General features: G+C 52.3%; 1 protein-coding gene and 1 pseudogene across 3 annotated transcripts in view; one reads left to right on the forward strand and one right to left on the reverse strand.

Annotated features, from left to right (window-relative positions):
- Positions 1–27,578, reverse strand: part of OSBP2 (oxysterol binding protein 2) — a 130,080-nt gene that overhangs the window by 35,608 nt on the left and 66,894 nt on the right. Inside the window, exon 1 of one of the 3 annotated variants that reach the window (XM_045826875.1) lies at positions 23,513–23,591. The exons of the other annotated variants lie outside the window; for them this stretch is intronic. Coding sequence (XP_045682831.1) covers positions 23,513–23,591 — 79 coding nt within the window. Of the gene's footprint in view, positions 1–23,512; positions 23,592–27,578 lie in introns of those variants that run through there. 3 annotated transcript variants of the gene reach the window in all.
- Positions 7,701–8,351, forward strand: LOC123811017 (annotated as a pseudogene).

The following is a 27,578-nucleotide window of genomic DNA, read 5'->3' on the forward strand; positions in this document are numbered from 1 at the left end:
CTCTCTACCATCGACCATCACATTTGTGTTACTGGCCTAGGACGTGGTCCCCAGATGCTCCCTAGTTAATCACCGAGGCTCCTACCCGGACATGGAGACCTCACAAGTCCCTCTGTCCTCCCCTCAAAGCCTGGCACCCATGCCTCCTGACTGGTGGGGGGAGGGTACGGGGCGTGGTTCTGGGTCAGGCAGTCCTGCTGCGACCCCATGTGCCTTTGGTTGAGTGCACTCGTCCACACACTGGGGATATTAACACCTCTCTGCAAAAGGACATTACGCCCCCAGTGCACAACCCATGCAGAACATCCGCCCACCGATATCTCTGTGCCTTCATCAGCACAGCTCACTCTTGCAAATAACCAGTTTTGAATGTACTTCAAATCACAGAAACTTGGAACTGGTGGGAGCCCGTGTGTTTGCTCTGCCCCCTGCCCCCACCCCCTGGAGCCCTTCAAGAGCCGGCGCTGGCCGAAGAACCCACAGGGCACCTGTGCCAGGGCTGGGATCCTCTTTTGTGGGGGGGCTCCTGGGGAGGAGTGGGTTGCCATGGAAGCAGCCAGCTCAGCGAGCTAGGTAAGCTATTTTTAGAAGTGGAGCTTTTTTACACCTTCAGAGGAAAATGGATCAAATTTCTGGCTGGGAAGCCCTGCCAGGAGGCAGCTTTCCGAAACCCAGAAACCAGAAGGCTGCACAGCTGGTTTTGGATGGGGGCAGGGTGGTGGCCAGGTGGGGGGCCAGAGGCCCCACGGCCACCCCGTTTTGCACCGTCTCTTGCTTGTTGCTCTGGGGAACATGGCTCTGCCCTCACATGCCCACAACCTCCTTGGCTCAAGACGCAGGATGACTGAGGGGGGTCTCCTCCTCCTCACACACCACGGCTGGAGATGAGTGAGAACAGCTCTGGCTCAGGGTGGGGGCCTCAGGGCACGCAAGGTCAAGCACATGGGGAAGCCCAGTGCTTACCCCTCCCTCTGCACCCACACCCAGTGCTGGCTGGGCTGGACAAGTTTTGGGGGGATGGGATGCTGAGATGGGTCTTGACAGAGGGTCAGGACTGCAGGTAAGGGAAAAAGTCTGTGGGGGCGGGGGGGCAAGCATAAGAGCCCCAGGGGGGTCCTGAGCAGGGAGGGACAGCCAGGCGGCTCCTCTACGTCTAGGGGCTAAGAAGGTGGAGACCCTGTGACCCGTGCCCAAGAAGGCCTGGCGCAGTATCTGCCAGCGTCTCATCTCCTTCCTCCTCCTCGGTTCTTCAGCCCCTCCCATGACACTGGTGGACACCGAGGGCCCTGGTGCTTCCCTGCTTCTACGCCAGCCCTGGACTTCTTTCCCCCTCTCCTCTGTCTGGCAACGGCCGCTCCCCACGAGGCCCGGCACTGGCCGTGGCAACTGAGCCACTGCCCTGGGCCCGTGGGCTCCGTCTCTTGGGCTCCCGAGAGCTGGGCCTCTTCACCAGTCTCCAGCCAACTGGAATAACATCCAGGCACATACAGAGAACCAGGGGCTTCTTGGAGGACCGGGGTCATACACTGCTCATCTCTGCAGGCCCAGCGGCAAGTTGGGCACCAGGCCACAGGGCTCTGAGGGCAGGGTCCTGGGGGGAGACAAGGAGAGAAGACGTGCCCCACTCTGGGAGTAGGCGGAGGAGGCAGCCACACTAGGAGACCCAAACAGCCATCTGCAGGAGGGGCGGAGCAAGGCGGATGGAGGCCTAAGGCAGCCACAGAATGTCACTGGCTGATTTGGGATGGGGATGGGAGTCAGGGATACACATTGTCTCTGTGTGTCCTTGCTCACCCCAGGCTGGCCCCACTGGCCCTTGTCCTGCTTTCCTGCTGAGCTGCAGAAAAGAGAGCACAGGGAGGAGAGGGTGGTGAAGGACCCCTACACACAAGGCAGGTGACCCACTGCACCAGGGTCCTGAGACCCACCTGGCCAGCAGTGGCCTAGGAGCACTTGGGTCGCCAGCAGACTAACCCTGATCCAGCGGCAATCCACTGGGCCAGTAGCAGCGCGGTTAGTGGGGACAGGCACTGCTCTCACGCCTCTCTGCCTAATTCCTGAGCCCTCGGAGCTTTCCAGCTGGCAGTCTCAGTCCCTGGGTGGCCACACCTCCCTGGGGCTCCCAGACCACCCCCACTGGGGGCGGGGCTCTCACCCCTCCTGAGCACAAAGGACACTCACTGGCTGGCTGTGCAAAGCGAAGTGCCCCCGAACGCCCCCCCCCCCCCCCACTGCAGGGCCTCTGGGAAGGCAGAAACACAGCAGGTGTCGGTGTCTGGTGAGAACCGCGGGAGTGCCACACTCTTGGCGACACCCAGCCGTTTCCAACCTGCAACGTTAGCGCCTCAAACATTCCGTTACAGCAGGTTTGGTGATTTCCATTTAGATTTCCGGAGATTTGTTAAGCTGCCCCAATTGGATCACAGAAAGCAATCAGCTGAGTGCCGAGGAGAGACAGAAAAAGGCTTCGGGACAAGTCCGTGGGACAACCTCAGTGGGCCTGAGAGTGAGCAGTCAGGCTGCCCCGTGACTGCCTGTTTTGTGCCCGCACGTGCCCTGCCGTTCCCACGGGTGACACGCACGCGGCAGGAACCCCACGCAAAGAGGACAGGGCGGCACGAGTTAAGGGTGGTGTCTGAGACCCCAAGGCTCCCAGGGGGCAGCGCTGGGACTGGTGGCACGGTCTTCACAGAGAGGCTGGTGGCACTTGCCACCCCATGGCCCTGGAGGTCAAGAGATTACAGGAGCTTTCCCACCCCCGGCCCTGAGATGCAGCCTGAGCCTGCCCCTCCCCTCCAACCTGCCCTGGTGTGGGCGGGCGGGGAGGTGAGCCCCGCCTGTTGGGGGGAGGGGCGCTGTCCTCTGGTCCCCTGCGCAGGAGGGGGACTCTGCCCCACTCCCACAATGGCGAGACAGAGACTGAGAGCTCTCCCCGGAGCTCCCGAGAGAATAGATCGCTCAAGACCAGTGATGAGGAAGGGGCTCAGACAGGAGCCCCCAGGGGCAGGAGTGTTAGAGAAATGTCTTGAGGCAGGGGCAGGGGCGGTGGTTGGTGCCCTCCGAGAGGTCTTTGGGAGGAGGTGGTGGCCTGGTGGTTGCCTTGTGGGTGCACACGGTGGGAGGGTGATGCGGTGGCGCTGACAAGGAAGAGGGTGCACTCCAGGGCGAGGCGGAGCAGGAGTGCCTGGCGCAGCACTGAGTATGGGCACCCCTAAAGCGCAGCGCCTGAACACGAAGCATGGGGACCGGGTCAGATGCGACAGGAAGCCATGAGGGCCCTTGGGTCCCCTGAGGCCCGGCCAACCCTTCCTGACTTTCCCAGAGGAAAGCAGGTCTGCCTGCCCCGGAGTGGGTCCCGCGGGACGCGAGTCCGGCAGGGGCTTCTGCAGAAACAGACCACTTCAGCAAGCAGGATGACGCCCCCCCGCCACGGGGGTGGGTGATTTAACGCTGAGAAGTTGGGGCTTGAGGACACTGGAAGGCATGTCAGAATCTAATCTGGTGGAAAATCAGATAATAATAAATAATAAATCGTGAAACCTTGGCAGGCGGGTGGAAACCACAAGCCAGAATACCAGCGACCACTTGACCTTCACGGCCCCTCTGGGGCCCGGCTCTCCTCCTCCCTCACTGGTGTCAGCACAGGTGTGTCCAGGGCATCGGGAACCCCGTGCAACCAGGTGGGGGCTCTCTAGCAACCTCCTCAGGGGAAGGATGCAGGGGCTGCACCCTCACCGGAGACAGCTATCGACAAGGACAAGGCGGGGCCTTCCCTCCTTGGGAAGGCTTGGCTTCCGTTCTCCCAGAGCTGCAGGGGCAGACGCCTCACCCCACAAACAGGAGCCTGCGGGGCTGTTTCTGTGGCGGCTGCATCTCTGATCCTCCCAGGAAAAAACATCTCCAGGACCCCTGGTGGGGCAGAGGCCAGCAAGCAGCAAAAGGCTGGGCAAACACTTTGGAGAACAAAGGAACAAGCCTCTTTCCTCGCACAGGAGGGGGCCGGGCGCAGGGTTCAAAGCCACGAGACACATGAAGGATGAAAAATAGGTGCATGAGTGATGTTAGGGTGTCAGGACGCCCACAGAACCGGGTGCCAACAGAAGGCCGTGACCTCGCAGCCACACAGCGCCCTCGGGATGACGAACGGCCCTGGCAGCAGGCCCACCTCCTCCCGGGAAGCACACCCGGGCGCAGAAACGAGCACAGAAATAGAAGGCACACTCCCATTATGGCATCTGCTGTGATGCTGAAGATAACCGCCGGCCCACGGCCGTCTCCAGCGGGCGGAGTGCCCAGCCCACGACAGCCTCCACACTTCACTGGGGTCTCCTTCCCGGGTCAAGCACTGCAGGGAGCCGACCCTCCTCCCCGGGGCTTCCGAGCTCGCTCACCTGCCCTGTCCAGGAAGGTCCCAAGGTGCAGAGGTGGGCTGCCCCCTGGCCACTCCAAGGTGGGGGCAGGAGGGCTAAGCCTTATGCCAACTGGGCTTAGGCTGTGATACTGCACCCCACTCCCCTGTGTGAACTGATGGGGCAAGGGGGGCCGCTGCTGCTCTCCCGAGCCCTCATTTAGTGGGCACGGGAGGCGCTGGGAGCCCGTCACCCGGCTGACTGCCTGACCAGTGAGCGGAGCCTTTCGTGCACAAGAAGCCCCCTATGTGAGTGTTTCATTTTGCTCAGCACAAATGTCTGTCTCGAGGCAAGTGGGACTAATTTCCACAGCGAGGCCTGGCGGACCACACATGAGAACCCACTGGTCTGTCCCAGACGGCGTCCGCACGGCTGAGCAGGTCATTGGAAACTACTAATTTACATTTTCCTGGCCCCAGGACAGCCACGGCTGCTTATCCTTGGAAATCATCTGATGCCAATGTGATCACACTCGAGAAGTTTCCACGTGCAGCTGGCTCTTGGTGTCATTGACGGAGAGTGAGCTGAGGTGGGGGCCATGCGTGGGGAGAGGGCTCCTGCCAGCAAGGAGCCAAGGGACCCTGAAGGGGCAAGGGCTGCGCCTGTCTGGCTGCTCCCCACACCCTAGAGCATGCAGGAGGTGCTGAACACAGACCTGTCGAGTGAACCGACAAGTGGAGGGAAAAGCGGAGCCAAGTGTCTCGTGAACTGCAAGGCAGTGCGCGGGCGTGAGCCGCGAGGGGCACTAAGGCACTTTAGGGTTAGAGGAAGACGCTGGGTTCAGGACATTCCCCGTGCCAGCCCTGACTTTCGAGCTAATACAGGAACCCAAAGGGACATGAATCCCGACCCAATTGCCCTTGCGACCGGCCCCACCTCAGCCAGACCTTGGCTGGCCTTGGCTACTAGGCAGTTCCTGCAAGGAATCTCTTTTGCCCTGTAGACATTCTGGAGTGCTCTCCCACCTCCTCTGTCTGCAGAGTGGTGGGTGGGGGTCCTGGCCCTGGGACGAGCTCTGTGGGAAGCCGAGGAGGGGACCCAGTCCCTGCTGGAGCCTCACACTCTGCGCCATGTGAGGCAGACAGGCGAACTCATGTCCTAGAGAAACAAGGGGCTGAAGCAGCGCCTGTAGTTTAATCGAGTTAGAGACAGACTGGTCATTCACGAAGAAGCCTTGGGAGCCGGGCCAGGGGCCAGGGGCCGCAGGACCCTGTGGTGGAACAGAAAGCTGACTGTGAGAGGAACTGCGGCAGCCGGGCACGCAGACCCAGGCCTGACGGCTGGGAGACCCGGGCCCCAGGGCTCGGAGCCAGAGTGGGGAGAAGGGAAGGGGCTGGAGGCGGTCTGCAGTGGGAAAGACTCAGGGAGCCACTCACCAGCACCCCCACCCCTCTGCACGGGTCCTCCCTGTGTCAGTCAGCGTGATGCTGCTCCTGCGGAGGCTGCACCGGCGCCCCCAGGTCCTCCACCACCACCCTGGCCTGGGCCCCTCCATATCCTCCCTGCTGACTGCAGTCACAGCCCCCCCCCCCCACGACCCCGGTCAGGGGGAACCCATCAGCAGGACCAGCGAGGAAAGCTCTCTGAGCAGCTGCCGTCGAGAAGGAAAATCAATCTGAAAATAAGGAGGCCCCAGAAAAGTCCGTATTTGGGAAGGAAGCTGTGTCAGAGGAGCTCGGGCCAAGACTGATGCAGCGGGACTGAGCCGGCCCTTTCCCTGGGAGGAAGAGCGTGCGGCCACGGCCACAGCCCAGCCGCCCCGCAGCCCCGTTCCGACCACCTGCTGGCCCAGCCGCCCTCCGAGGAGAACTGCTTTCTGCCGGCCCGCGAGCTTCCTTCTCAGACCCTTGACAGTTATATTTCTTACTGTAAATTAATAAACTGGAGTTTGTATTTTCTAAAAGAAACAGAAATGAAAAATTCTAACATGTGGAGGTGGGTAGGGCGGGGAGAGTAATGGGTGGGAGGAGGGTAGGGATATCTGCAATTGCACAACAATAAAAAACAAAGGAACAAAGAAAAAGAAACTCCATCACGTGATGCCGTTTGTCAAGAACCTGAAGGTGACTTCCTAAAAACGACAAGGGGCGGTTTCAAAGGGCCAAGTCCTGGTGACCGGGCGCTGGTGCCTGGTCAGGAAACCTGGCCTTGGGGAATGGTGGTGGTGTGGGGACCGGTGGTGCAGGGACCGGTGGAGATGAGAGCCTCTGTGAGAGCAGGGGAGGGGGGAGGGCTGAGAGGGAGGGAGAAGAGGTGAGAAGGTCAGGATGGGGAAGGAGGAACCTAGTCAGAGCGAAGCCTGTGAGGAGGGCCACTCGCCCACCTCAGGCGGTGCCAGCTGGCTCTCTCCTCCAGTTGCTGGACCTCTCTGCTCAGGAGCTGTGCCCAGAGGGAGCCCCCCACAGCCTGGGCCAGGCTGGGACCCTCTCCTCAACTGCGGAGCCACTCCAGCACAAGGACTTCTCACGGTTGCCATGGGACTGAGGAAGGAACTGAGATGCACCCAAAGACACGCGCACCACACAGCCCGTGAGGGCATCAGAACATGATCTGGCAAAATCCGAAACCCCACAGTCAGGGGGGCTTGAATTACAACCAGACAGTCTGCAGAGATCCGACATCTTTGGGCCAAGTTTCCACCCAAGACCCACTTCATACTCCCCTTAAATAGGTCACCCTGTGGCCGACAACTTTCTGGTGTCTTCCTACCACACCCATCCTCACTGGAACGGGGAGGGCCTGCAGGGGCATGTGGTGAGGGGCTGTGCAGAGGAATATCAAAGGCCATTTAGGATTGGAGGACCTGGGGCCTTGGAATGGCTGTGTCTTACAAAAGGCCCCTTTTCTGGAGCAGGTGAGCCCGAGGCAGAGGCCCAGACAGCAGCAGCAGCCAGTGCCTGCTGACAACACAGTCGCATTACAGTTCCTTAGGCACTCTGCCAGACATGTCCCCCGCAGGGTCATCACACCCCTGTGCCCTGGTTACCACTTCTGCCCCCCTGAAATGTCAGGGGTGCCCAGGTTCTGGGGGGCGAGGTCTCACTCTGGACTTTGGCTACTGGGGCCCTGAGAAAGGATGTGGGGGCAGTGAGCACGCAATCCAGGAGACAAAAGAACAGCTTCTTATAGTGGGGAACCATCCCCCACCCCCGACCCCGTAGAACTGTATATCTCATAAAGAAAAATGCCCTTCACAATAAAGGAAAACTAGAGGCGGCCGTGTGCAGAAACAGGCAGTGGGGCCGCAGACCTGGGGGCACAGCTGGCCGCAGGCCGCAGGTCCGGACTAGGATGGAACTGAGCGCCCCCACGTCAAACCTGTGCGGATGCCCCAGGCTGTGGCCTCCCAGGAGTTGTGGAACAAGGTCGAGTGTAGAGAAGCACCTATTTAACCGGAAATTTGTTGGAAAGGAGCTTAATAGGAATGCCAAGAAGCACGGTAAAGAAAAGGCAGAAAAGGTCAAGACAAAGAAGGCCATTCAGAAAGGCAACATGGAAGTGGCAGGAACACACGCTGAAAATGTGGTCCGCCAGGAGAACCGAGCCATTAACTTCTTGGGAATGAGTGCGAGGGTGGACGCCACGACAGCCCGAGGTCAAACTGCCGTGACAAGGGGAGTGGTGACCGCGTCCACGGTGGGTGCAGTCTACCGATGCTGCACCGAGGAGCAGGAACCTCAAAAAGATTCTGCCCTGCTGGACACATTTGCACACCAATTTGAAACACTGGATGTTCAAACACAACAAATGGAAGGCACAGTGCATAGCGCTACAACCCCAACACCAGCACAAGACCAAGCGGATGTGCTGCTTCAACGAGCGGCAGATGAAGCCGGTCCTGATCTCACTGTGGAACTACCACAGGGTCAGGCAGGACCTGCCGGCACCCGGGCCGCCTCCGTGGAGCAGGATGGACTGTGACGGAGACGTGCTCAAGTGTGATCTAAAGGACCGGCGCGTTGGTCACTTCCCCTGCTTCTGGAACGTTTCGTGTGCACACATGAAGGAGGTGCACCTATTCACACTAAGAACACCAGGTATTACAGAATGCCTGAACACTGTGTATATGGCACGCCTTCTTTTGCCACTCTGTACTGTCCAGTGCTTTAAGAAATTCCAGAGAGTTTCTACCTTGACAGACTGGACAGCTTTCTGTGTTCTGCTGAAAGGTGAGAGGGACGTTTTTTTTTTGTTGTTTTTTTTTTGTAGATGACTCTGACCAAGCTGGCATGAGTTGGTGTATCTGAAATATCTTTCTCGAAAATTGCACCAAATGTCTAGCAATGAAGTACTACAGAAGAAAAGTGTAGAGTAAAGGTTTCGGTTTCTTTTGAATTCAAAGTCGTTTTAAATCTCTGTATTCATGTGCTGCACAAAAACAAAGGCACAGATGCCATGTTTATGTGACGCATTCACGCAGCCCAAGCACCTCGGTCAGCCTCCTTTGGCAGACAGCGCTCTTTCTTGCGTTTGCTTTCACTCAAAAGCACCGATGCGGTTGACTTTTATTCTGTGTTCATTAGCTTCTGAATTTAGATTATTATTGGGATTTTTACCCAGTAATTTAATGACTATGATTTGAATTTCTGAAATTTAAAATAATTTCCACTGACAATTATACAATATCACTAGAAAAAAATCTATGAAATTAAGGAAATTAAGGCTTCCTCAGGTTTTAAAATTTTCCTTTGCTAAATATCATTGTTGTTAAGAATCAGAGAAATTTAATCTTTCATACTTTCAAATAAAATTAAAACACATTTTAAATGATTCTCCTATTGCTACTTTAACCTCAGTACATTGTATCTTAAAAGATTAATTTAAGATAAATGTAAATGTATCATTTACATTTTCCACAAGATTGTTGATTGTTTTTTGAGAATCTTGGCCTACATTTTTAAAACAACCACCAAAAAATAAAGAAAACAAAATAGCAACTCAAATTATAACTACCATAAGCCCTAGTTAAATGTTTGTCTTTTTTTTTTTTTTTAAGATTTCATTCACTTATTTTTAGAAAGTGAGAGGAGAAAGAGGAAACATCAACATGTGGCTGCCTCTCCCATGCCCCCTACTGGGGACCTGGCCCACAACCTAGACATGTGCCCTGACTGGGAATCAAACCAACAACCCTTTGGTTTTCAGGCAGGCACTCAGTCCGCTGAGCCACACCAGCCAGGGCTTTCCTTTTATCTTAAGCAAAGACTCTTTAATAACTGGAAGAAATGAGGTAGAAATAAATGTTAGAATAAGATGCTTTGCCTAGCCATATGAACAACTTCAGACCAATGGTAGCTGATGTACAACATGGTGGGTGGGGACATAGAAAGCCCTAAGGTCAAACAAAGACTAGACTCTGGACGGCCAGGATCCTTGGGGAAAAACATCTGATGGCCAACTGTACTATCTTCCATCGTCCCAGAAATCTCTCTGTTTTACCCAACTAAAATGAACAAATGCCTGTAATTTCCTGCTGTGACAGTCTCAAATGTGGAGAAGTAACCAAATTATATTTTAGCTAGGATACTACTAATCTAGGTAAAGTAGGTAAGGTGCTCTTCATTACTTGCTACAAGATCGGTCCATGAAAGAATTTTAGTATTTCATGAAGTTCTATTGAAGAGCAGATCTGTTTAGAAAATCTTTCCATTGTTAAGTCACCAATGCATTTGAGGTGCGATTATGGAGACCTATTTACTGAGTGTTCATCATTCACATATGTTTCCTATTATAAATGAGAGTGTGTATAAATGAAGACTATTTTCACTGGTTAATGAAATGAGAAATTACTCTTTTGCTAAGTTTCAGATAAACCTATTTAATTTTCTTGGTAGCTGACTATATATGGTATGACTTCAATGTGGTAATCTTCCATTTTGTTTACAATTGATGCTTTGTCCTTTCTACTTAAAGGGTAAGTTTGTTTATATTGGAATATCCTGGGGAGGCATAGAAGAGGTTGTTACCAACTACAATATCTATGAAATAGAGTTGTCTTATTTTCCATTGGTGGAAACTGTAGCTTTTGTTCTGTTAAATTCAGTAACAATTGTTAAATTGTGACTATGGCTTACTTCAATCTAGAAATGTAATGGTTCTGATCTAAAAATACTGTTCATAGTTTTGTTTAGCAGCCGTATCAGATTTGTTTTTTAAAAGTATTGTGATTTGATAGACATCAAGTTTTACTTTTGGATTTATTATCATAAATATAATTTAAATTTTTTAAAAATATATGAAGGTAAAATAAAGATGTGTTCGGGCTAATAAAACCTGAAGGAATTGTGGCTACCTGAAGGAAGTTCTTCAAGCTGAAAGAAAATGATACCAATGGAAACTCAGGTCCAGACAAAGGGATAAAGAGTGCTGGAAAAGATAAGTATGTGAGTAAATACAAAAGATGCTGGTTTTCTCACTTGAAAATAACTGACTAAACAGGGCAAGACAAAAGTGTGTTGGAGGGTTTATATCATCTTCAACAGTAAAACAGGGCGCAGCAGAAAGGGTGGGAGGCAATGGAATAACATCACTGTAGGGTGCTTACATTGCAGCTGAAATGGTACATGATTTGAAGGGAGACTGTGATAAGCTAAAGATGTGTGGTGTGAACCCTGACAACCACTAAGAAAAGAAAGCTGTATAGTTATGAGCTAATAAAGGTCATTAAATACTAAAAATAATACCCCAGATGTCAGGAAAAGAGAAAACACACATGCAAAAACAAAACAAAACAAAACAGAAACAAAAACAAAAAATAAACCAGATTGGACCAAATAGCAAAATGGTAGCTTTAAACCCAACCACATCAACACTTATATTAACTTAAAATGGTCTCAACAATCTAATTAAAAGTCAGAGACTATCAGACTAGATTAAAAAGCAAAGCAAGACTCATTATATTCTATCTATAATGAAATCCCTTTAAATATAAAAGCATAGACAAAATAACCAACCATATGCTTTCTACATGAAACACACTGTAAATATAAAGATACCAATGGCTTAAGAGAAAAACATTAGAAAAAGAAACACAGGCCAAAGCAATTGCAAGAAAGCTGCATTGGCCTTAACATTCGAGAGGAGGCCTGGGGACAGAGATAAAGAGGGAAATTTCATAATGACAAAAGAAGCCCATTCATCAAGATGACACAAATTCCTGAATGTGCATGCACCTCATAACAGAGCTTGAAAGTACATGAAGCAAAGCAGAAATGAATGGAGAACGAGAAATCTGCACTTATAATTAGAGATTTCAATACTCTCTCAGCAACTAATAGAAATGGACAAAAGAAATAAGGATGTAGAAGATGTGAATCTTCAAGCATCCTTTATCAATTAACTTGACCTCATTGACATTTATAGAACACTATACAAAACAATGGCAGAATACACATTCTTTTCAACAATACATGAAATACTGACCAAGACAAAGCATATAATGGGCCATAAATCACTCTCAAATTTAAAATGATAAAATGTACATTCTCTGGCTACTACAGAATTAAACTAGAAAGCAGTAACAAGAAGATAAGATTAAAAAATGCTCAAATACATGGAAATGAAGCTACATACTTTGAAATAACTAATGGGTCAACTAAATCATAAGGGGAGTTAGAAAACATCTTGAAATAAATTATATAGAAAACACAACAGATCAAAATTTATGGGATGCAGCTAAAGTGGCACTTTGAGGTAAATGCATAGCTTTACATGCTTATTCTAGATAAAAGAAGAAGGGTTTAATTAATGATCTAAGATTCTACCTTAAGGAGCTCCAAAGAGAAAAGCAAATTATATTCAAAATGAATAGAAGAAATAAAATTATAAAGAGCAGAAATCAATGAAACAGAAAATAATAACAATGGAAAAATTAAACTAAAAGCTTTTTTTTTAGTGCTCTCATGCTGTTTTATTACAATTTACAGGGCACACTACAGAAAAAGTCAAGTTTTCCTTGTTGTTAGCAGACAGGCTATTACAAACTGTTAGAAAAATCAACATTTATCATTATAAAGCACATCTAGATGCCTTGTAACCAAAAAAAAAAAAGCCAAGAGAGGGAGTTTCCACTGTAGGAGACTGTTGAGTGTGCTTTATTTTTCCACCCAGTGCCTCTCCTTTGGAAAGATAAATGTCAAGTTTTCTTCTAATCCAGATGTCTGTTTAATGTTGTTACAGAAATCTGGAGATGTCAGAAATTAGACATCAAGGTTTATGGCTATTTAGACATTAACTATGTACATTAGAAATTAGAATACTTTGTAATCATTTGATTCAATTATAAAATTGTTGCTGAAATATTAAAACAGTAATTTTTATTATATTCTAATGCTCTTTAATAAACTTCATGCTGAGAAAAATTCAAATCAAGTATGAAAAACTAAGAACTCTGAATACACTAATAAATAACCAGGCAAACTAATTTCTAGGGGATATGAAATTTAACTTATTTAATGTAATCACAGAAAACATAACTAAGTTTGGGGTTAGGGTTAGGTTTGGCTACTTCCCTTAATTAGAGATTTCAGTATTAGTTGATTTTTCTGCATTCACTGATCAGTTTCCATTAATGGTCCTTCCAAGTGTCCAGAATATAGAAAGAGCTCATGCAATTATAAAAAGACAAATAACTCAAAAATAGACAAAGGATTTAAATAGACATTTCTCCATAGAAGATAGAGAAATGGTCAATAAGCACGTGAAAAAGTGCTCAACATTATTAGTCATTAGGGAAATGCAAATCAAAACTACAATGAGATACTACTTCACATCCACTGATGTGGCAATAACAATAATAATACAGAAATAACAAGTGTTGGCCAGGATGTGGAGAAGTCAGAACCCTAATACACTGCCACCTGCAGTAATGCAAAATGCTATGAAAATGGTTGGCAGTTCCTTTAAAAGGTAGACCACAGGACCCAGCAGTCCCACTCCTAGGCGTCTATGCAAATGAAAACATGTGTCCACACAAAAACTTATCCACGAATGTTCACAGCAGCATTGTTTGTGATAGCTGAAAGGAATCCAATGCCCGTTAACTGATGAACAGATAAATGAAATGTGGTATAACCACACAATGGAATATTACACAGCAGTTAAGAGAAATGAGGCACTGGTGCATGCTACAACTTGGACAAACCCTGAAAACATTAAGTGAAAGAAACCTGACCCAAAAGGCCACACATTGTAGAGGTACGTTCTTATGAAATATCCAGAACAGGCGCATCTGTAGAGACAACAGATAGATCGGTGGTTGCTCAAAGCTGGGGGTTGGCTGGTGAAGGGAGGAGGGAGAAGGGATGGGACTGACTGATCACAGGCACATGGTTTCTTTTCGAAGGGACAGAAATGGTCTGTATTGAGGCTGTGGTGATGGTCACACATCTGTGATTCTACTGCAAGAGTGAACTGTATGTACCCTTTATATGAGCAACTTTTATAGTATATGAATATTTCAATAAAGCTACTTTTTAAAAAGTAACATGTTCACCAAAAGGCATCATAAAATGATAAAATACAAACTAAAAGCTTATAACTGACAAATGGTAGATGTCCATATCATACAAAGATACAGAAGAAATACAGAAGAAAAAAGACAAAGCACCCAACAGAAAAGTGCATTTCGCAAAGGAGAAACACACTCAACAATAAAATGCTCATACTACAGTATTTTGATATCAGGAAAATTAAGATTGTAGAAAAACTCCATTCCAGGGGCATTAGACTTGCAAGAACATGTGTTTCAGGACCCGGTGCTGGAGACACGGCCATCACAGGGAACTCGCCCGCTGACGGTGGAAAGCAGCACAGCCGCTTCGGGAAACGATGTGGTGTTGTTTTTTACAGCTCGTCACCCATAGACCCCGTGGCCAGAAACGGCCCTCCGGGGGACACCCCTGGCAAACTTCTGTACACGTGTGCCTGGAAATGTGTACGGTAACGTTCATATTGCAGCAGAGTTCATGACTGCTAAGCATCGGAAACATAGCTAATGTCCACCGACAAAGAAGGGTGAATGAGCTGTAATACGGCCACACAGAATATTAGAAGCAGTGGAAATGAAGGAACAACAGCTACACCCAACAGCATAGATAAATCTTAGAAATGCAATGTTCAAAGAAAAAAATCAAGTCCTAAAAAAATGCAGTTTAATTTTTATTTGAACTAAAAGAAAAAAAAACTAAACAGTACACCCTTCCAACAAAATGACTGTGATAAAACTATATTTTTAAAAAAGCAATAAAAAGTTTGGGAAGGGGAAGGTAAGAGAAACGTGGGTGAGATGCTTCCTGTCCCACCCAGTGTGAGTGGGCAGAGAGGAGCAGAAGAGCCAGCTCCCCACCAGTAAGAGCTGCCAGGCGTCGGGGGGGGGGGGGGGAATGTGGACACGGAAATGGCCAGGGCTGAGAACACCAGGGAGGGTGCACAGCCAACACTGGTCAAGGGCAGCACGCACACTGGCCTCTGGTGGCCACAAGCAGCCCACCAGCAGCCGGTCCATGCCTGGATCTGGAGGGGCCCTGGGGGAAAGCTAAGACGTGGACTGAGCGCAGCCGGGCAGCCACTCTTCTAACTCCACTTCCAACCAGATGGATGGGGGAGTGTGGGCGTCCCAGGCATGTGACCTGTGATGTCACCCGGGGCTGAAGTCAGAGGGGCCCCACACTTGGCTTACTACTCAGCTGTCTGTGTCTTAAAATCCTAACTTTTTAACCAGGACCCTAGTGGATCCTGCTAGGGAATGAGAGTCCCAGGGACCACTCGCTCATCTGAGCCCCACCCCTACTAGCACAGTGCAGCGGTGCCAGGGTTCTGAGAAGTCCCGTCTGGCTTGGGTTCCAGCCAGATCCAACATAAACCAACATTCCTAACGCTTCCCTTTGGGTTTCCACATGAGGGCAGGAGAAGATGCAGCTGATGGGCAATGGAAGGGAAACTACAAATAATAACTGAACTTGGGCAGGAAATTCATCCTTTTCTGATTAGTCAAATGCAAGTCGAAACACTAACAAGGCACAACTTTATGCCTGGTCAAAAGTCCCTCTCGGGACGATGGAGTCTGATGCCGGGCAGGTGTCCACACCCAGCCCCGAGAGCGTCACGCACCAGGACACTTCGGCCAGAGGGTGATGGGTGCCACAGGGAAGAGGTCACATCCTTGACTCAGTGATCACACACTTGGGAATTTGTCCCGGAAAGAAACAGTGAAGAGGAACGGCGCACGTCAAAGATGCTCAGGCCGCAGCTGGGCTCCGACAGTCTGGGACGAACCGAAGTGGCTGACGGAAGGAGACGGCGCTCCCCAGCCGTCGCGCAGACACACGCCAAGCCCGCAGGAATGTGGGGAAGTGCGTAAGACAGTCATGTGCAGACGGCGTGGTTTTTTTTATCCCAATGATGTAGAAAGGATGCTCACATAAAGGAAAAATGCAGGCTAGGAATAGAGACCTAAAAACAGTAGCACGAGGGGCAATGGAGCTAAGGAAACACCATGATCTTAAACATCTGGAATTGCTGCCTTCACTAAATAACCCCTACAACTAGAGGATGTTTACATGGAGGGGCAGAGGACTGCCCGGATGAACCTCCCAGTTTGGCCAAGGGCAAAGCGTGTGCATGTGTGTGTGCGTGCGTGTGCGTGTGGGTGTTGGGGGAAGGTGAGGGTGGGTTTGGGCCGGGAATTCCACCAGGCAGATGAGCAGCTGCCAAATGTTCTAGGGGCCCCACCCCACACAAACTGTTCTGCTTCTGAAATAAAAATATCCCGGGTGGAGGGGTGTCCCCAGGGGGCTTGGCTGGCTGTCAGTTCTAGCCTTTCAGGAAAAACATCTGTCTTCTAACCAGCTCCCACCTACAGCCAGGATGCTGGGCATGCCAGGCCCCGAGGGCCGCCCGAGGGCACTGCCCGGGTGGGGCTCCATTCCCCGAGTCTGTGGCTTCCTTCCACCTCCCCACAGCACCCAGCCCGAGCAGCTACTATTTCTGAAGATGTGCGTCAGGCCTCATTTCAACACACACGTCAGAGGGAAGCAGTTCATAAAAGGAAATCTATCTCTGGCAGCCCGAAGCCCCTAGCTTCATCTTTATTCATATTGCTCATCTATTTGATCAGATGCTGCTGCCGGTCTGAGCTGACTGCCACTTTACAGGAAAACCAGGTGTCAGGGGAATGACTCACATCCACGGAGGGTGGTGCCGCGTGCCGTGTGACACTCCTTGACGAGGTCAGAGGGAGATATATGGGGGGCAAGCCTGTCTGTCAGTCCCGGGCAGGAGGGGCCTGGGGCTTGAGCCTGACCACCTCTGTCCTGCCAGCCTCTGGCTGCCCCTTTCTCCACAGTGGCTCAGAGGCCCCTCTCCCCAATTTTTCTCACCATCCTGGGGCCTCCCGTCCAGCTTCCCAGGGCCTCTCCATGTCCCGGCTCCCACTCTGGCCTGTGCTGAGCCCCCTGCAGGGTCACATCTCCTAGCCTGGCACATGGTCAGCCCTCTCTCTCTCTGCCTGGAGGCCACAGAGGTCACTGATAGTCCTCCGTGCCCACCACACTCCGCTCCTGATCAATGTTTAGATCAATAGGGCTGTTGCATACGGTTGAGCAGGTTGCGCCTGGCACATCTCTAGGAAGCACGTTTCACAATAGACACTGTAGATTTGTTCTTAATAACGTGTCAAACAAGTGGAAGAAAAGGATATTGCTCTGACAGAGTCAGTACATTATCGCAATTTCAGGAGAGGTGGGAGTAAAGGGTCTTGAGGAAGGAGTGCCCTTTTCTAAAGACGGGTGCCAAGTGGGCGCATCACCACCCTGCACGCAGCCTGTGAGCACATGAGCGGCCCCTGACAGAGCGCACTGCGTTCTCCGGGTTCCTTGGGGCCGCTGGTGGCAACAGATCCCTGCCAGAGGCAGCCCAGGGCCTGTCACAGCCTCGTCACCCCCCACGCTGCTAATATCCTCCTCACTGGTATGCTGTTGTTTGAGGAAATGGCCACGACTGCATGGCCAGCTCCCATTCTCTGCCGCCCCCAAGGCAGAGGTCACTCCTGACCACGACCCCCTTTCCTCCGCCGGCCTGCACAGTCCAGCACGGTGGTCCACTTGCAGCCCAGAGGCCCAGAGCTGGCACAGACATGAAGCCTCTACGCAGAGATGAGCTACAGCACAGCTAATCCGAAGCACTGGGGCGACGGGGGCGGGGTCGGGGGAGGCCTGCTCTGCCCACATCTCCCTCCCCTCCGCCCCCTTTCTCTTGCCTGTAGCTCTCCCCTCCCCCTACCTGTCCGCCTGCCCACACACAGGGACACCCTCATGCCTGTATGTGTGTGGTCCTCCTCAGCGCCTCCAACACGCTGCTCCCTTAACCTAGGGCACCCTTGCATGTAGCCCACCCAACCTACCCCCTTAGATACTGGCCTGCAGAGGGCCCCCCATGCCAGGCTCCATGCCTGCCTCTCTGCCCTCTGGTGGTGCCTTTCCTCAGAGCTCATGGCCTCCTGTGCACCTTAGAGTGCGTCTACCTTCTCCAATCTTCTCTCTGGTGTGACCAGCACCTCCTGGGCTCCGAGTCTGGCCAGCCAGGGTCATGCCCCATCATCTGTTCACTGGTGTGGGGAGATCAGAAGGACGCTGGCTAGGCTGTAGCCCCTCTGCGTTCCTGACACTTGGCTGCGGATGCCGTGTACCCAACACAGCTGCCAGGACAGTTCTTAGCACAGAATGAATGACTGGCCAGATGTTCTGCTAAACAGAGGAGACTAAACTTCTGACTTATCTTACCATGTACTGCTCATCATTCCTCATTCTGACTCAAATCATCAAGATACTTGAAACTTCCCCCTGGTATTTAGCCTCTTTCCACAAGAAATCCCCCCGAATCACCACGCTCAACATGCCCCAGGTTCTGCCCCAGAAATCGAGCCCCCGGCCCCACCCACTGTGGCCTCCGTTCAGCCAGGCTCCTTGAGAGTCCGGCATATGTCCAGTCTGCGGCCTTCCCCGCCCGTGGTCAGTGCTGGCAGAGTGTGCAGGCTCCGGTCCCACCTTTGCCTGTGGGGTCTTAGCAAAGTCACCTCTCTTTCCTGTTAGCACAGTTGTCCCCTCTGTAGAATGACACGGCTACCATCGGCTTACTCACCGCCACTGACGAAGCCCCTTAGGTGTGCCAAGGGGCACGTGCTCCAAGGCAGCCTCGCTTCGCCAGACGGGAATGCTGGCGTGGCCACCCCCAGGTCTTGTCTGGCTCCGGAGTCCAGACTTGTGCCGGGCACGAGAGCCCATGGCTGCCTTGGCAGGCTGGCTCGCCGAAACTGTCCCCAGCCTCTGTGAAAACCACAGTGGTAAAACACCGCTCCGCCAACAGGTGCCTCCGTGTGAAATAACACGTACGCACACAAGTGTAGTGGGCGAGATCCACATAGGGATGATGATGATGATGATGGTGATGATGGTGATGATAATAATAATAATAATAATAATAATAATAATAATAATAATAATAATGTGCAGCTGCCATGTGCCAGGAAGAGGTGGGGCTCTTATACAGTACTGCCGTCAGGTTAATTCACCAAGTAGAATTCTTACCTGTAGAACTCGACAGGCAAGCAGACAGAGGATCCACCAGGAGACATGTCTATCAGAGACTGTCATACACCCAGGTATGGCACCAAGTGACTGAACTCTCGTGAGGCGAGATGCCCTTCCCTTCCCTCGGTGCAGGGAGGACTAAGCGAGGTAGGTGCTGCCCTGAAGCCTCCTTTCCATAAGCCGCACGTCGCCTCCGAGCCGACGAAGCTCAAGCCCCTTCCTGCTCGCCTGGCCTTTATGACCCAACCCACCAGGGGGGCCCCCTCCCACCTCTCACCTGTCATGAGGTCTTGATACCTCACTCAAACCTAACTGAGCACCTGTCTGCCCCTGCCCTCCACCTGCCTACTCATCCTCATCCTCCAACACCCAGCTGGGTGTCACCTCCTCCAGAAAGCTCTTCGAGATGCCCTGGTTTACCTAAGAGCCTCCACCTCCCACATCTCTGAGCTTCCCCAGTTGTTCCAAGGGAGCCATTCATGATAATGGGACCAGAGAGGAGAGACAGGACAGACTCCATCCATTGCTCCAATCCTGAGTTGGGAAGAGTCCCAGTGAATCAGGAGAAACCCCAGCTGGAAGGGAAAAACACCAGCCAAGCATGCACTTGCCATTTGTCCTCAGATGGCCCTTCCCTCTGTTCATGTCTACGCAGGTAGGTTGGTTATGGAAAGGCAATTATGCAAAAATGCTGAGTGCTGGAGGTGGTGGTTGGGGCACATCACAGACACAGGTGAGACCTGGCCTCCACCTGTGGGGGTCTATGGCCACAGAAGAGAGAACTTGCATTCAAACAACCCAGGCTGCTGCAGAAGGGAGGCCAGGAGAGGCCTGAGGAAAGGGGTCACCACCAGCCTTGGGGGTAGAGAAAGCGTCGGGAGGAGCTGCAGTGGGCACTGGGCCTGCAAGGATGGATTTGATTAAAATGGGAGGAATAGGCAAGGACATTTGGTCAAACGGGGAGAGCAGAGTACTTTGACACCAGGCCTGGTGAGGGGGCAGGTGCTAATCCCCCGGCACCAGAAGGCTACTCTGCACGTCCAAGGAAGGTGATTAGAGCAGAGAGCCAGTCCCTCACTCCAGGCCTTGGACCTTCTTCCCAAGGACCCCAGCAGACGCCAACAGCAGGGAATATGACAGCAGACACCTTGGCAAGCCAGGCCCAAAAGGACCCTACCTGTACATTTTTGAAGGACACTACACCCAAGTCTCTGCTGAAGTTCCGTGAGGCTCCTTCTCTGAAGGAACAGCACCTGTTCCAAGCCTCAAAGATGGGGGGAACCCCCCCCCACACAAAAAACAAAAAAAAAAAACCCTCAAAACAAGCCCTCAGATCATTCAAGTACCTGGCACTCACATCCCTGATCCCTCCGGTTTCCCTGCCAAGCTCAGGTCCGCAACCTACACAACACAAAGTGCTGCCAGTTGGAAGATGGGGGCTGGCTGGTGGGCACGCAGCAGCTCTTTGAGGTACCCAATTAGAAAGTGGAGACCTTAGCACTGCCATGAGCAGGGATGCCCAAGGCCACCTGACCCCGACCTCTGGTAAGGCCAGGGTGAGGGGTCCCTATCGTCTGCAATTTCAGAGCTTTGCATTCTGACCAGAAAAGATGCAGAGGTCCTATACACATCTGTGTGCATGTGCGCACGTGCGCGCGCGCGCACACACACACACACACACACACACAGGCCAAGCAGTGAGCTGCCAAGGGGCAAATTCAGAGCTTACAAGAGGCCCAAATGGGCATTTCCCCATTTGTGGTGCCTGGCTCTGTTTGAAGCAGTGGGGGGGAGAGAGAGAGAGAGACAGACAGACAGACAGACAGACAGACACACGGAGAGACAGACTGATTAATTAGCAGCTTTAGAGATACATATTATCCCATGTCAACCTTCCAGCCAGGTAAGTAGGCTTAATACCATCTTCTAGATGAAGAGATTGAGGCTCTAAAAGGCTAAGAGGCTAGCTGACTGAGGCAAGTGGCTGAGGAGCAATGTGAACATGCCACTGACCACTGAGGAGCAGCCTGGTATCAACAGGCCTGTCCCCAGGCCTGAGAGCAGGGCGGAGGCCAGTCCTTCTCAACCCACCCTCCTCTCATTTGTGGAGGTGGGGGCAACTGAGGCCCACAGGGGGGCAGGGATTTTTCTCACAGCCACACGACCTGGAGGCTGCCAGGACAAGAACCCAAGTCCCCTAATGTCCCAGCTACGCTACGGGACCTCCAGAGTACCAGCCCATGTGATGGACCTTGGTCAAGCCCCAGTGCTGTCCTGCCACTGAAATGGTCACTGGCTGGACTTCAGTCCCCAGGCTGCAAGGCCAGCTCCCCTTCAACCTGCATGAAGGAGGGCTCAGGAGTGTGACACAGTTTCACTGGGACCCTGTTTTAAGGGAAAATTTGTTTGGAGAGACTTCTCATTTCAATACCTTTTGAGGTGTCTGGTAAGAGGAGGCCAGTCGCATCCCATTTGCATGCTGGGGACATAGGCCCCACCCCCATGCCTGCCACACCCACAGTGTGAGGGGCCAGGAGGCTCCCACCTCCCAAAGCTGACAGCTAGCCAGGCCACCTGCAGCCTCTCTCGCTCTTTAGCTGCCCAGGTGTATAGGCATTGTCCTACCCAAGTGTTTAAAATATGCATTTTGGCCAACATTTAAACACTGAGAGATTTCCAGTTTCTCCTGAAAACTCCTCCATTCTGGACCTCCTAGGCCCACCTTCACACAAGGCGCCCAAGGGAGACACTCTAGACCACCCCAGAGCCTCCGACATCAAGGCTGAGTCCTTGCTACAACTGACCACTGCGATGGCCCCGGGCCTCCTTCTGCCAGTGCAGCAAGCTCTGCTCTGGGCCCTTTTCTGAGCACTAGGCCCAACACACCTCCTCCTTGAACCCCTCGTCCCCAGACCTACTGTGCACAGGGGACAGTGACAAGAAGGGTAGGAAGGCAGGCCTGGCACGCAGGGTCTGGCAATCAAATTGGCTGCCGTGTCACCATTCTTGAGGTGCAACTGCTTTGGTCCCGCCTGGCAAGGTGGGCATCCCCCCCATAACCTGGCAGAAAATACAGAGACCCCAGGCCCCATGCTTCTTGTCCGCAGCAAATCTTTGAGAGAACGGCAACCGGGAAAACCATCCGGCAGGACGAAAGGAGAGAAGCCTTTTAATGCCCAACTGATGCATACTTTCTGTTCTTGTCTTTCCTTTTTTTCTAACTCCAAGCTTCACCCTCAGAATAAATCCATCCAAATGACAGGGACGTCATTTAAACTTTGCATATGGAACATAACTGCACTAGAAGTGGCACTGTGTCCCACATGAGAACTGGAAATCATGGCCAATCAAACCTGGGACAAAATTCACTTGCAAGTTTCTTTAAAGGGTTCCTAAGACAGAGCTATAGGACCAGCCTCCCATGAAATAAATTTCCAGGGTTTGCAATTACAAACACGCTAAGACTTCAGATGGCTTTTTCAGGAGAGTCTGCATGGTTAAACCTGACTCCAGGGCCGAGGCCTGAAGTCTGCAACTTCAAGGGCGCCTGCACTGGGCCAGGGCCTTAGGAAGCTATCGTTAGCACAACTGACTAGCTAAAGTTTGTCAGCAGGCAAAGCTAATTACAAGTTTTATTACAGATCAGAGGGCGTTAATGTCTAAAAGAAGCTGCTTTTAATAAATTAGTGGTAAGTAAAATGAACGGTCTCTGTGTTTTAGGTCTACGGGTCAAAGAACCCTAATTTTCCCCTAGACTTTCAAATTATAATAGAAACACTCATTAAGGTAAACACAGCGAGTTTCACTCATGCAAAATCTCCAGTAATGAAGGTTTCAAGCATCAGGAATTTCAAGCCAGTGCTTAATGAGTTTGCTTTAACCAACAGCGAAGCCCCACCCCCTACTCCCCAAACGCTGACAAGGGGCTCTCAGGCAATCCATCGTGCCTGCACACTCTGAAGCTGTCATTCTGGACCACTATCCCTCAGGAGGTCATCCTTAGGGCTGGCCATTGCTCAAACCCTGGCGGCCACTTACAGCGACTCTCCTGGTCTGTCGCAGCTTGCTCAAGGGGCAAAGGGGAGGGGGCTGCGCCATGCACGGAGCACAGCTGACATCTCAGGTAGCCCCAGGACAAAGCCGCTGTGGCCAAAGCAGCCATCCTGCCCAGGCTCCAGGACATGCGGGGCCCAAGCAGACTCATGGGTGGATTAAACATGGACTGCTGCTTCCCCCTTCTTTTAAGAAAGCTCTGGACTATATTTCGATTCCTTTCTGCAGAAGTGAATCAGACAGACACGTCTATAGGGGCAGCCCCTCTCCACAATGCCCTGCGCTTAAAGGGAAACCAGAGCGCGCATGGGGAGGTACCAGGACAGGGGTTCCCCGAGGCTCCCCGCACTCCCCACGCCACGAGGGAGTGACATCAGAAGCTCGCGTGGATTAATCATGCAGCAAGCCCGGCGCCCGGAATGCGCGGGGAGCTGGGCCTCGGGGCGGAAGCGGGGCAACACTAACCCTTCTTAAATTTATTCAGGCAGCCGGAGCTGCAGAAGGAGCGCACGGAGGCCGTCTCCCAGCAGCCGCGTCCCTTCATCCCCGCGGCGGGGCGGCCTCCGAGCAGTCGGGCGCTACATGGCTTCGGGCTGGGGGACTCGCACAGATGCACAGCTCGGTGGGCCGCCCGGCGGAGGCGGCGGGCACTCGTGGGTCCCAGCGCTGCGTTACCACAATGCACCACTGCCGCCCGCCACCCGGCGAACGAGCCCGTTAACCCCGTCGGCGCCGCGGGAGCCAAGCGGAGCACGAGCGACACAGCGGCCGCCCCCTTCTCCTCCGCCCTGCTCCCACAGCGAACCCCAGGGCAACCCAGCGCCAGGCGGGCTCCCCATTTAAACGTCACAGCTAAGGGGAAAGTCTGAGCAAAATGCCGCCCCACTGCAGCAGCAGGCTTGGCGTTTCAAAGGGAAAGTCGCCCTTGAGAGCCAAGGGGCACGTGGGAAATGGAGGTGGCTGGGGCCCTGGCGATGATTCCAGGAAATCGGGGTCACCTATGATTCTGCTGCAGTAGCTGGTGCACCTGTGTCCAGCCACCTGCAGCTACCGGTCCACTGCCGCGGAAGAAGGCAACAGGCGGGGCTCCAGGGAGCTGGGCTCCCTTGGCGCCGCTACCACAGGGCTGCGGGCATCTGGGGACAAACGTCTGTCTCCACCCAGACCTCCCAGAACAAACAGGCCTGTCCAGCTGCTCGCAGGACTTCTCCAAGGGATGTCTGAGGGGCATCAAAGGCATCAAAAACCCGGCTCTCCAAATCTGAGCCCTCAACGTGCCCCAACCTTCCCCTAGTCTTCGCCACCTCGGCTAGTGAGCGGCAGCGCCATCCTCCTACTCGCCCTTGACAGAAACCTTGGAGTCATCTTTGACCTTTCCATGTCTTAGACCCAGCTCCAAGTTGGCTAACACTTCCTGACAGCTCTACCCTCAGAGCACAGCCAGGACCCATTCCCTTCTCCACGCCCCCACCCCCCACCCCCCACCGCCCCCTACACGGCTGCCACGGAGGCCTAACAAGCCACCATCATGCCTGCGGACTGTTCCAGAGCTTCCCCTCAGGTCTCCTACTTCCACTCAGCGCCCACCCCCACCTCCCCAGACCATGCTCAATACAAGTCAGACCCTGTCCCAATGTATGTCAGACTCCGTCACTCGTCCCCTCTGTGGTCCCCAAGTCCCTACCAGCAGGTCCATCCCGTCCCCCTCCCTCTCTCTGCTGATCACACTGGCATCTTGGCTTGAACAGACAGTTGCTGCAAGGCAGTCCCCGCCGGGACCAGCCCCAGTCCTTGGCCTTGGCCCCCACCTCACTCTGCCCTGATTATGTCTTTCCCACTGGACTGCAGACTCTTTTTGAGCCCCAGCATTGGCGTTCAGCCGTTGTTCCATCCCCAACAAAGCAACCCCCGCCCCCCCAAAAAAACACCCCACCTCACAGGAGGCTCAGTCAACAGAATTTATCAACTGTAACTTACTGAACTGGAAGTAACCAATTTTCAGCAATTTAAAGGTTTTCATATATGCAATGAGCGCCTGTTATAACATGTAATAGACTCAGACAAGATGGTGTTGGGTCCATATGTCCTTTCTAGGTCTTTGAAGCAACTGGGTATCGGTATGCCTTCTACCTACAGAATTAACCCTTAGCAATTGCATCAAGAGTCGCTGTCCCCAGCGACATAAGGCATTTAGCCGCTCTGGGCCTTGGGTTTTTGGCTACATAATGAAGACCACTGTAAGGCTGCAAATGGCAACCAGCGATGGCATGCTGACTGAGTGCCAGGTGCAAGGGTGTCAGCGTCACCTGCGTTTCCTCATCCAAATCCCTGCAGAACAGCTCTGTTTCCTCTTTTGTGGATGAGGAAACCATGGCTCGGAGGGCAAGTGACCTGCCCAGGATCAACACGCCTGTGAGACAGGACGGTAAGAAACTAGGAAAATTCCTTGGCAAGGGGAATAGGGAGACTGAGGCAGGTAGCTGAACCCAATGGCTGAGCAACTTACAGCCAGAATCAAAAGGTCCCCTCCCTAGAGATAACATCTAGGCCTCAGTTGCATTTCAGCCCCAGGCCCAGAAAAGCAGCAGAACCAGGTGGACGCTGCTAGAGCCAAATGCAGTGACCGAAGACCCCCTGCCCTGTCACTGGCCCATCAGTGGAGACCATGACCCTGAAAGGGCACACCTGGAGAACAGATGAACATTCTACTGAGACCCTCCCCTGAGACCTCCCCTAAGATTCCCGCCAGCGAGAGAGAGATAAAAGCCTCAAGACGGCGGACCCAGGGCACAGTGCTCCCCCTGCGGGGTGCGGCCCATGCCGGGGGCACTAGGCACTCGCCACTCCCTCGTCTTCCTCCACTTCTTTCCTCGAAGGTGCACATCTCCTAAACTCTCGCAGGGGTGTCCAACCTTTTGGTGTCTCTGGGCCACACTGGAAGAAGAGTTGTCTTGGGCCACACATTCAATACACAAACACTCATTAGTGTTTTCATTAAAACTGATGAACAAAAAATGTTTTAAGTAATTTACGATTTTGCGTCGGGCTGCATTCATAGCCATCCTGGGCTGCATGTGGCCTGCAGGCGAGGGTTGGACACCCCTGCAGGCAATGGGCAGCTGGCAGCGTGTCCCAGGCTGATCCCCTGACCCTGTCCCCAAAGCCCCCTTTTCTCTGACTTCCCAGTGAGCAAAGGCAGCCCAGCCTAGGCTCTCCTGTGAGGGAAAATGAGGTGAGACCAGAGCAGTGTCCTCAGTGCTTTGGGAAATGCTCATACACATACAGGTGATTTTCGCAGGACTTACATGGGCAAGAATACACCCAACCCAGAATATTTAATGAGACGCTCTGAGTATCTTGGGATCTGGAAGCTGGAAGAATCGTTCGAACGCATGGCCGTGCCACGTCTCAGAGCTGAGGAAGGGGAGGGCAGAGGGGCTGCATGCCTTGTGGTGTTGTCACAGCAAGTCAACGTCATGGTCACTGTCACTATTTCCTTTGTCTCCCCGCCCTCACCAATAGCCATGGCAGTCTGATAGCTGTGTCATGGAGAAAATAGGGAACAACAGCCAGCCAGGAGGAAACTAAAACAGTAAAGAAAAGTATGAAAGCAGATCGTGCAGTCTTACTAAGGCAAACACACACAATTTCTCCCGTCTATGTAATTACTTTAAGCTGTAGGCCACATCAAACAGTGGTCCGATTCTGCTCATGTGAAATACTTAAAAATCTACAACATAGCTTAACAGGCACCCAAAAAGGGGCCAATTTATTCCTAAAGAAGAAGACATATTAGTTGGACAGTCTTAGTTACCCAGTGACAAGGAAGCCTTGACTGAGGCTGAGCATACGATGACCGATGGATAAATCCAGCTGTTCTGCTGACTGCCCTGGGCCTCACACTAGTTTCCCTCCTGCCCGAGTGCAGGTGGCGCTGAACCCCACCCTTCTCCTGACCCCCCATCTGCCTGCATGTGTGGAAGGCATCTTTTGAACAGGTCCAGGAAAAAGGCCCCCAACACTCTAAACACAACCTTCTAAAGCCAATTCTGCAACCTTCCTGAGGTCTGTCCACTCATCCCAAATACCCTGTGCTGGCGACCCTGAAGGCAGCTGCAACCCTCCTTTGAAGCTATATCTGACCCTGCACATCCAGACTAGAGGACTTGGCCACTTCAAAGTCTTTGGTTTTCCTTTCTTGTCTACAGTGACCACTTCTCTGGTCAGGTCCCACCTGGGTGCTGCTGCTGCAACAGCCTCCCTACGCACCAGCCTCCCCACTCCCACTTGCTGCCAGAGCACTGTTAATCAGCCTCAGTTTCCAATGTCTCCCTCCTTTGCTCAGTAACATGGCACACACACACTCAACTGAAGCTCACATATCCACATCCGTGAGTGTGTCTGGGGTGGGTGTACCTGTTGCCCATCCCAGTACCGGAAGCTAGCGTGAGGGCGGGGCAGGGAGGAGAGCCCGTGGCAGTGCACGAGGAGAACCACAGGCAAGTCCATGCCCTTCAGCCCAGGGTGCATG

This window comes from Phyllostomus hastatus, unplaced genomic scaffold (genome assembly GCF_019186645.2).
Source record: "Phyllostomus hastatus isolate PE091 unplaced genomic scaffold, TTU_PhHast_1.1 phas_scaffold_760, whole genome shotgun sequence".
Taxonomy (NCBI): Eukaryota; Metazoa; Chordata; class Mammalia; order Chiroptera; family Phyllostomidae; genus Phyllostomus; species Phyllostomus hastatus.